This window comes from Myotis lucifugus, unplaced genomic scaffold (genome assembly GCF_000147115.1).
Source record: "Myotis lucifugus unplaced genomic scaffold, Myoluc2.0 scaffold_2043, whole genome shotgun sequence".
NCBI lineage: Eukaryota > Metazoa > Chordata > Mammalia > Chiroptera > Vespertilionidae > Myotis > Myotis lucifugus.
In genome coordinates this window covers 1-10,568 of record NW_005873091.1, presented here as the reverse complement: position 1 = coordinate 10,568, position 10,568 = coordinate 1, and the positions used below count along the sequence as shown (strand labels likewise).

At 57.6% G+C, this 10,568-nt stretch overlaps 1 protein-coding gene across 1 annotated transcript; it reads left to right on the top strand.

Moving 5' to 3' along the window:
- The first annotated feature begins 4,297 nt into the window (after positions 1 to 4,297).
- On the top strand, positions 4,298 to 6,546 carry LOC102441508 (cathelin-like). The gene is made up of 4 exons (XM_006108298.3): positions 4,298 to 4,501; positions 5,482 to 5,589; positions 5,709 to 5,780; positions 6,283 to 6,546. Exons 1-4 carry the CDS (start codon positions 4,298 to 4,300, stop codon positions 6,400 to 6,402), a joined length of 504 nt encoding a protein of 167 aa, XP_006108360.2. The 3' UTR covers positions 6,403 to 6,546.
- The last annotated feature ends 4,022 nt before the right edge of the window (positions 6,547 to 10,568 follow it).

Below are 10,568 nucleotides of genomic sequence, written 5' to 3'. Positions count from 1 at the left end.
CAGTAGGAGAAGAGGGAACCTATTTCCCTGGCCACAGGCGCTGGCGCCCTGGACCACAGGGCTGGCAGCTTCTCCAGGTGGCTGCAGCCTGGGACCTCGGGCAGGTGGCTTGTCCGTCTCCTGGGCTGCAACCTGCCGCAGGCGCTGGCGCCTGGACCAAAGGTGGGCGGCTTCTTCTTCTGGCAGCTTCTTCTTTTTCTGTGCTTCCAGGGAGGGCAGTCAGTTATATGTATATGTGTGTGCATGCAAACATAGCCGTGTACACGTGTGTATGTGGAAATCTACTGGGCAAGTCAAAACCATAGAAGAGTTGCCCCCATCTCTTGAATCTTCTAGAGATATCCCCCACTTTTTTATTCTATCACTACTGGAGAGTCAGTATTTGCAGCCAGCCAGCCAGGGACTCTCTCAGTGTCTATTTCTGACTTCTTCATTCCCTGTCTGTCTTCCAACCCCTGATCATATTTCCACCTGGATGCACCATTTTTTCTCCCAATATGCTGTATAGAGAAGGAGTCAGGATGCAGTCTTCCCATGAATTGTACTCAGTAACAAACCAATTGCATTTTAGTTGGACAATGCCCCTACCCACCGTTCAAATCCCTTCCACCATGCATTTCTGTTTCTTGTTTTGTTTGTTGGATTGTTCTGCTGCTCCTTCTCCTCACCCCACCACCCTGTGATCATCATGTAAAATACTTTTACCATGAGAAGAAATTATTAAAAATACAGGTACTTTGAAAAAAAAAATACAGGTACTTCTCCAATCACCGGCCAGGGGGCGGGCAAAGACGGCCCCGGTTCTCGGATCACGGGCTGGGGGCAGGCAAAGGCAGCCCCAGTTCTCCGATCACGGGCCAGGAGGCAGGGCAAAGGCGCCCCCCCCCCCCCGGAGGCCGCCTTGCCCCGCCACCAGGCTCTTGTCTGCTGCCTGGGTTTCTGATCACCATCAGCAGCAGGTGGCTTGTCCGTCCTTCCCCTTTCACTCCCAGCATTGCACCTATGTATGCAAATTAACCGCCATCTTTGTTGGCAGTTAATTTGCATATCACCATGATTAGCCTATGGGAAGTGTAGCAAAGGTACGGTCAATTAACATGTTTGTCTACTATTAGAAGGGCTATATTTTTATTGATTTCATAGAAGATGGGAGAAGGAGAGAGAGAGACAAACTTCAATGATGAGACAGAATTATTGACCAGCTGCCTCCTGCAGGTCCCACACTGCAACCCAGGCACGTGCCCTGATGGGAACCCAACCATGACCTCCTGGTTCACAGGTCAATATTCAATCCCTGAGCCTCTCCAGCTGGGCCTGATTCCTCTGATGAGCAAGATCCAGAACAGACAGATCCTTAGAAAGAGAAAGCAGATCAGTGTTCACAGGGGACCGAACGAGGGAGGAAGGAGAGATGACTTCATGGGCACAGGGTGTGATTCTAGGCTCATGAAAAGGGGTGTGTGAGTGTGTGTGTGTGTGTGCGTGTGTGTGTGTGTGTGTTGAATTTCCATTTCCAACAAGTTCCCAGGAGCTGTGACGCTAATGGTCTGGGGCCCACACATTGAGAACCGCTGTTAAAGCTTCCTGGGAGCTGAGGGATTTCCCCTTTTTGATCTAGACTCCCCTAGAATCTTCTTTAAAAATTTTTAATATTAATTTCAGAGAGGAAGGGAGAGGGAGATAGAAACTGCTGAGCCAGCTCAGCCAGGTTCAGGAGCCTGAGAGGGGGCGGTGAAGGATGGAGAAAAGACAGACAAGAGAAGAAAGGTGGGTCTGGGTGGGACGCTGTCCTCTCTGATGGAGGGCTAGCGACAGCGCCACGGCCTGCAAGCCGAGTCCTTATTTTATAGCAGATTCCACGAGGCACAGTAAGGGCGTGGTGACAACGTTCTCGCGGGTTTCGAATCCACTCAGTTACAGGCACCTGATCAAGCTGTGTTACTGCCCCTCCCGCAGCCCACAACACTCAGCCACGTGGCCCACAGACTCGGACCATCAGGCCAAGCTCACAACCATAGCCTTTGGCTGTCATGGTGCCGGGAGGGCTTTGCCACGAGAGGACCCAGCCCTCTCATTAGTCCGAGGCTTGAACCTGTCCAAACGCTGTAGCCGCTCTCCCCAGAAACATCAGTGATGAGAGAGAATCATTGATCGGCTGCCCCCTGCACGCCCCACACAGATGGAGCCCACAACCTGGGCTTGTGCTCTGAGTGGGAATCGAACCCTGACCTCCTGGTTCATAGTCCATGCTCAACCCCTGAGCCACGCCGGCTGGGCTCCTCTGGAATCTTCTGATTACCTGGTTCATGAGAGAGAACTTATGAAAAAGGCAGGCTGGGGAGAGCCCCTCGCTCCCCAGGAGAGAGGGCGGCCATGGCTTCTGAGGGTCTGCTCAGCCTCCCTACCAATGTGGTGGACGCCCACCCGCACCCACCGGCCTGGCTGTGGCTCAGCCCTGGAGGCTGGAAGCCTGGACCCTGTGCTGTGGCCCAGAGAGGGACGGCGACCCCCGGGCCCCATCCTGACTTGCAGGCGTCGGAGGACCTGGGGAAGCCCCTGGCTCTGCTGATTCTGAGCGGGAGGCATGTGCGGGGCTGGCCCAGGCAGAGGTCCCTGTGGCCAGTGGGAAAGGGGCTCTGAGCGGTGGGGTCTGCCCTAGAGGAAGCAGGACTGGGCGGGCCCTGCCCTGGGCTAAGGGCCAGCACTGATGCCTTCTCCTCTCCTGGTTTGGCTCCTTGGGGACCCTGAAGCCAGAACTAAAGCTGAGGGACCCAGGAGAGAGCTGAGGGGCCGGTGCCCTGGGCTGACTTCCTCCCGGCCTCTCTCCAGGGCCCGTGTGCAGGCCCGGCTGGTCCAGAGCCCCTGGGGCAATCCCGGCTGTGAAACCAGGTTGCACACAAGCCCATTTCTCCTTCCTTCTCCCCAGGCCGAGTGCGCAACAGCACCCTCCACCCCAGATGTCCAACCCCAAGAGGCCCCCAGGCCAAGAGGCCAGCAGCGACCCCAGGCCTCCTGGCCGCACGGCCACTCCCAGGGGAGCTGGCCTGCATGTCCATGGGGCCGCTGGGTCCTGGCACGCTGGCCTCTCCTCTCCCAGGTGCTCTCTCTCTGCAGCCGCCCGGGCCTGTGGCTACTAGAGCACTGACCGGGCTCATCTGGGATCAAATCGGAAGAGACGTCCCGAAGGCTGGGGGCAAAGAGGAGACGGCGGCCTGTCCGGCTGGAGGTCATGGAGGGCTTGCTTGGTGGCCCAGCGTGTCAGGCAGAGAGGAGGGAGCAGGAGGGTCCTGGGAGGAGTGGTGGTGTTTTTGCAGCAGCCTGGCTCCTGGGGCCTGCAGGGCTGGGGGAGGGCAATGGGAGCAAGGAGACTCCAGGCCCTGCCCGGGTTGGCTCCGGGGTTGAGTGTGGAACTGTGAACCAGGAGGTCACAGTCCCATTCCTGGTCAGGGCACAGGCCCAGGTTGCAGGCTCAATCCCAAGTTTGGGGCGTGAAGGAGGCAGCTGATCCATGATTCTCTCTTATCATTGATGTTTCTCTCTTTCTCGCTCTTTCCCTTCCTATCTTTAATCAATAAAAATACACACACACACACACACACACACACACACACACACACACAGGCCCAGATGCCAGCGAAGGGTAGCAGGGCTCCTGAAGGGGTGGTGGTGAAATGGGTCATCAGCAGCCAAAGGATCTCCCTGACAATGGTGATGATGGTGACGATGGTGACGATGGTGACGATGGTGAGGATGGTGAGGATGGTGAGGAATGTGACTGTGGTCTAGGTGGGAATCAAACCCCGAAAAAGGCAGGCTGGGGGGAGCCCCCTCACTTCCAGGAGAGAGGGCGGCCATGGCTTCTGAGTTCTGGTCAGCCTCACTCCTGTGTGGCTGCCGCCCACGTGCACACATCGGCCTGGCTAGGGCTCAACCTGGAGGCTGGGGAGAGCCACCTCGCTCCCCAGAACAGAGGGCAGCCATGGCTGGAGCCTGGAGCCTGGAGGCGGTGGTGTCTGGAGGTTGAGGCTGCATTCAGAGGGGAGAAAGGGAATGGGTGCAGGAGCAGGCGGGGAATGGGGTGGGGAGAGGGGAAGTGTCCCAGGAGGAAGAAGGAGCAGGTGGGGAGATGGGGCAACCATTTCTTCACGTTGCCCTGAAGCGACCTCGCCCACCGAGCAGCAGCCTGTGAGGCAACAGGGAGCTGAGGCAAGCCCCGCAGCCGGGCTGCGGTCAGGGGGCACCCGGCCGGGCTGCATAAAGGGGGGCCCTGCGTACTGGGGGTACTCCATTCGGGGACATGGAGACCCAGAGGAGCCGCCTGTGCTGGGGGTGCTGGCCGCTGCTGCTGTTGCTGCTGGGCCTGGCCATGCCCACGCCTCTGGCCGCCGCCCGGGCCCTGACCTACCAGGAGGCCGTGCGCCTGGCTGTGCAGGGCTTCAACCAGCGCTCCCGGGAGGCCAGCCTCTACCGCCTCCTGCAGCAGGACCTGCAGCCCCAGGGCGTGAGTGGGGGGCGGGAGGGGCTCTGCTCTGGCCTCCTGCCACTCCCTGGGCTTCTGCTTGGCCACCTTCAGGGAGGCTGCTCCCTCCAGGGGTCCCCCCTCCTCCAGGGCACCTCCCAGGGCTGTGTCCCCTCCCAGAGGCCGCTCCGCCTGCCAATCTATTCTGTGCAATGAGGTCCCCCCCAACCCCCACTTAGGCTTCAGGGCTTCTGGGGTCCCAGGGAAGAGCAGGCCATCGGGGCTGGGGTGTGACTCCCTGCTTTATTTATTTATTTTTAATAAGTACATGTAGATATATTTTTATTATTTAAAAATCCTCAACCATGGATATTTTCCATTTATTTTTAGAGAGGGGGAAAGACAGAGAGAAATATCGATGTGAAGGAGACACCTGGATTGGTTGCCTCCTACAAAAACCCTGATCAGGGCCTGGGCCAGGGAGGAGCTTGCAATGGAGATATGGACCTTTGACCAGTATTGAACCCGGGACCCTTTGGTCTGCAGGCTGGCGCTCTATCCACTGAGCAACCCCAGCCAGGGCTAAAATAGATTTTTATGGATTTCAGGGAAGAAGGGAGAGGGAGAGAGATAGAAACATCCATGATGAGATTCATGGATCGGCTGCCTCCTGCACACCCCCTACTGGGGAATGAGCCTGCAGCCCGGGCCTGTGTCCTTGACCAGGAATTGAACCCAGGACTGAAGGTGCCCTGAGCCAAACGGACCAGGACACCGCCCTGCTCTGAGTGTCCTGTGCTCATCTGCCTCCCACACGGGAGGCCCCAGGAGCCCTGGCCCCCGGTCCCCTTGGATCTGGGCGGGCTCTGCCCTCTCCCCCTGCCCACACCCAGCACCAAACCAGCCCCAGGGACAGGGCAGGGGCTGCTGAAGGCTGTTCTCTTTGGAGGGGGCGGGGCGGGCTGAGACCAGGGGAGCAAGCAGAGGCCCAGCCCTGGTCTCCCCACTTTCTCTCCCGCCAGGACCTGAACCCAGACACCCCGAAGCCCGTGAGTTTCACCGTGAAGGAGACTGTGTGCCCCAGGACGACGCGGCAGCCCCCCGAGCAGTGTGACTTCAAGGAGAACGGGGTGAGCTGGGGGCTGGGGCGCCCCGAGATGCTGGACAGGAGGCCTCGGGGCCCATTCCCAGGGACGGGGCGGCCGGGAGGGCTCAGCTCCGGGTGGAGGTGTGACCTGCGCCCTTGCAGCTGGTGAAGGAGTGCGCGGGGACCCTCACCCTGGACCAGGACAACGGCTACTTTGACGTCGTCTGCGAGGAGGTGAGCGGCCCCTTCTGAGACCTGGGGGCCGATGGGTGTGGCCCTGGAGCGTCCTGGGCCCAGGGAGCCCCCTGCCCGTCCTCCCCCAGCCCCAGCCTGGATCTGAGTGGGGTCCCTGCCCAGGAGCCTGTTAGAAAGGCCCCCTCCCAGCCCCCTGACCTGCAGCCTCAGACTCCTGGTGAGGCCCAGCAGGGGGCATGCAGCCACCTTCCAGAAGGTTCCTGCTGAGGCTGGGGGGCCGCTCACTGTGCTGATGAGCTTTCAGCCCGGCTCCCCTCGGCTTTGCTGGATGGGCCCTGGGACCTGGGGAAGCCACTAGCCACCTCTGGGCCTCAGTTTCCCCATCTGTTTAAGGGGTGGGGGCTCCACCACAGGCTCCAAGGTCACAGGCAGAGGGGGAGCCGGGCCCCTAGGCGCCTCGCTGGCCCCGGAAGGGGGTGCAGGTGGGGGCTCCTGACCCTGGCCCAGCCCCACATGGAGCCCGTTTCCTCCCCCTGCACAGATCAAGAACGTCTTGAACCCGTTGATTAAGGCGGGCATATTCATTTTGAAACATAGACGCCCGATTGGGAGAGGGATCGAGATCACTGGCAGGGGAATCAAGAAGTTTTTCTCCAAATGATCCCCTGAGCAAGAGCCCTGAGTTCTGTTTGGCCCTGGCCCCGGCCTCTGCGCTCTGACCAATAAAATCTGGGAAAGCCACCTCCTCAGGCCTCAGTGTCACCTGCGTCGCCTTCTCTCGCTCCCGCAGTGAAGCCCGTGCGGCTGTGTGTGTCTCCGTTCCTGAAAATCAGTAAATGGGGGGAGAGGTGGGTACCTTGGGCGGTGGCTCAGGTGATTGGAGCATCGTCCTGGACCCAAAGGGTACGGTTCCTTCCCCGTCAGACACATCCCTGCTCTCAGGCCCATCCCTGGTTGGGGAGCATTTGGGAGCCAACAGGTCAATGTTCTCAGTAACATTGAGGTTCCTCTCTCTCTCTCTCTCTCTCTCTGTCTCTCTCTCTCTCAAAATCAATAAAAACAGGAAATCCCTGGGTGAGGATTAAGGCCGGGGTGGCTCAGTGGTTGAGCACTAACCTGTGAACCAGGAGGTGGCAGTTGGATTCCTGGTCAGGGCACAGGCCCGGGTGGTGGGCTTGATCCCCAGTGGGGGGCGTGCAGGAGGCAGCTGATCAGTGATTCTCTCTCATCACTGATGTTTCTATCTCTCCCTCCTTCTATCTGAAATCAATAAAAATATATTAAAACAGATAATTAAAAGCAATAAGCACTTTTCCTTATGTGAGGATGAAACCCGGCGGCTCCCATGGAGCTCCCCCGACCCCTCCCTGCCTCTGGGAGCCTCTAGGAGACGGCCCTGCAGAACCCGGACCTGCCCACATGGTTTCCAGCCTAGCGAGGCCCTTCTGCTGAGGGTTCCTGTTACTTCATGTGTGTTTGTGTGTGGGGGGGGGAGGGTAGGAGAGAAGGGGGATGAAGGAGTGCAGGGGGCACCCCAGAAGCACCCACTAACCTGCCGTGACTCCCGCGGCCTGTGGGGCTTCTCACGATGGGGACCCCCAGGGAGGAGCCATCAGACTCCCGCAGGCCCTCGGCCCCACGACCGGGAGGCGCTGACATCGCTGCTCCCTGAGGAGCAGGGGGACACCCTGAACCGGGGACTCCGTGCCGCGCCCCCCACCAGGGAGAACCCTCAGGGCATCCCACGAGGATCACCTGCAACCCCCCCACCAGGGAGAACCCTCAGGGCATCCCACGAGGATCACCTGCAACCTGTGCTCAGCAACCAGCCTCCCGGGAGGAGCGGCCCAGGGCCAGACCGCTGAGCGCCGAGGGCGCCCGCCTTCCGGCCTCACGGACCACCTGTGCCCAGGGAGCACCAGAGCCTAACGACCACCAGAGCCCAGGGAGCACCAGAGCCTAACGACCACCAGAGCCCAGGGAGCACCAGTGCCCAGGGAGCACCAGAGCCCCAGAGCCCAGGGAGCACCAGTGCCCAGGGACCACCAGTGCCCAGAGAGCACCAGAGCCCAGGGCTGAGAGGGAAAGGGCTGCGCAGCCCCAGCAGGGGAGCCTCTTAGACCTGCAGGGGCTGGTCTAGGCCCCTAGACTCTAGGGGAAGGGGTTGGAATCCAGAGGTTCTCAACCTGTGGGTCGCGACCCCTCTGGGGGTGGAACGACCCTTTCACAGGGGTCGCCTAAGACCATCGGAAAACACATATATAATGACATATTGTTTTTGTGATTAATCACTATGCTTTAATTATGTTCAATTTGTAACAATGAAATTGGGGTTCACCACAACATGAGGAGCTGTATTAAAGGGTCGTGGCATTAGGAAGGTTGAGAACCACTGGTTGGAATCGGTAAAGGATGGAGCTGAGAATCCATTGTAGAGAGCAACCCAAGGACTGTGTGCCTGCTCATGGCAGAACCAGTGGACACAGACCACAGGGGCTGGGACAGGTCGATGGGGGAAGGAGACACACGGAACACTTTCAACAATAAAGGATTTATTTAAAAAAAATCAAGCCCTGGCTCCTTTCGCTCAGTGGCTAGAGCAGTGATGGCGAGCCTATGACATGCATGTCAGAGGTGACACGCAAACTCATATTTTTGGTTGATTTTTCTTTGTTAAATGGCATTTAAATATATAAAATAAATATCAAAAATATGTCTTTGTTTTACTATGGTTGCAAACATAAAAAAATTTCTATATGTGACACGGCAGCAGAGTGAAATTAGGGTTTTTCAAAATGCTGACACGCCGAGCTCAAAAGGTTCGCCATCACTGGGCTAGAGAGTCAGCCTGTGGACTGAAGGGGCCCAGATTTGACTCTAGTCAAGGGCACAGGCCCAGGTTGCAGGCTCGATGCCCAGTAGGGGGCGTGCAGGAGAAGCTGATCAATGATTCTCCCTCATCATTGATGTTTCTCTCCCTCTCCCGTCCTCTCTGAAATCAATAAAAATATTAAAAAATAAAATAACTCTTCCTAAAATAAAAAAGAATCCATTATAGCCTCGGGTCTAGTTCAGGCAGAATGAGTTTCCCCCCAATAATGTGCTTATGTTGAGTCTTTTTTTTTGCTTTTTAACCCTCACCCGAGGATATTTTTCCATTGATTTTTTTCTTCTCTCTCTCTCTGTCTATTATTTTTATTTTTTATTTATTTTTCCCCATTGATTTTTTAAAATATATTTTATTGATTTTTTACAGAGAAGAAGGGAGAGGGGAAGGAGAGGGATAGAGAGTTAGAAACATCGATGAGAGAAACAGCGATCAGCTGCCTCCCGCACGCCCCCCACCGGGGATGTGCCCGCAACCAAGGCACATGCCCCCGACCGGAACCGAACCCGGGACCCTTCAGTCCGCAGGCCGACGCTCTATCCACTGAGCCAAACCGGTCAGGGCCCCATTGATTTTTAAAGAGAGTGGAAGAGAGAGGGAAAGACAGAAACATCGATGTCAAAAAAACACATTGATTGGTTGCCTCCTGCATGCCCCCTACTGGGGATTGAGCCTGCACCCCAGGCATGTGCCCTTGATTAGAATTGAACCTGGGACCCTTCAGTCTGAGGGCCAACCTTCTACCTACTGAACCAAACCAGTTAGGGCTATTTCTTCATCTCCTTTGTTGGCTTGTGCAATATTTGGTCTCACAAATTCTATATAAATTCAAGCTCCTCACTATGATCACTACTGTAGATCGTCATGGTATGGCCCCCAATATCCCTCCCAGTACTCCTCCCTTATGCAGGCCCTTCCCAAATGGACTCTGTCTGGTCATGTGACTTGCTTTGGCCAATGGGATGTTAGCAGACATGACAGGAGCAGGAACTTGGAAAGCTTGTGAATGGGGGCTGGCCCCCTGGGGACCCTAAGACCACATGCTGTGCAGCTCCAGGTGAAAGCCCGCGAGGGACCCACCCGCTGAGTGCAGCCACGAGTGAGTCCAGGTGAGACCAGTGGATTCCCCGCCAACCGACAGACACATAAGAACAAACCATCCCTCTCTCTCTCTTTATAAAATATATTTGCATTGATTTCAGAGAGGAAAGGAGAGGGAGAGATAGAAACATCAATAATGAGAAAATCATGGATCGGCTGCCTCCTGCACACTCCCCACTGGGGATCGAGCCGGCAACCGGGCCTGTGTCCCTGACCAGGACTGAGCCCAGGACCCTTCAGTCTGCTGGCCGGTGCTCTATCCACTGAGCCACACCGGCCGGGGCGAGATTATTCTCTTCAGCAACTACATTTTGAGTTGATTCATCAGGCAGCGTGGCCTGTGTTCACATAAAGGCCCCCCTCCCCGCAGGGCGCAGCCCACTCACCCACAAGGTGAGCCGTGGCCTGTGTTCACATAAAGGCCCCCCTCCCCCCAGGGCGCAGGCCGGGCCGGGTGCCCAGCCGGGACCGGAGCCCACTCGCCCACAACGTGAGCCCATTGTGTGTGGGCCCCCGGGGCACCGGAGGGGAGGGGCCTCAGGACAGGCTCACTGACTCCACCAGGACCAGCAGGCCCTGAGCAGCCGGCCGGTGGGACAGGGACTCGCACTGAGGGAGGGCCAGGTGCTGCTCACAGTCACCGTCACTCAGGCAGCTCCTCCTCGAAAAGGCGTCAATAGTTTCAGGACAAAGAGGAGCCCTCCTTCCTCCGAACCCCCAGGACCAGCCCAGCGAACAGGCAGATGAGAGAGAGGCTCCAGGCGGGGGCAGTGAGGAGCCAGGCTCTCAGGCGGGGCGGTGCCGGGCCTCCCCATCCAGCCTTCAGACCCACAGGCCGG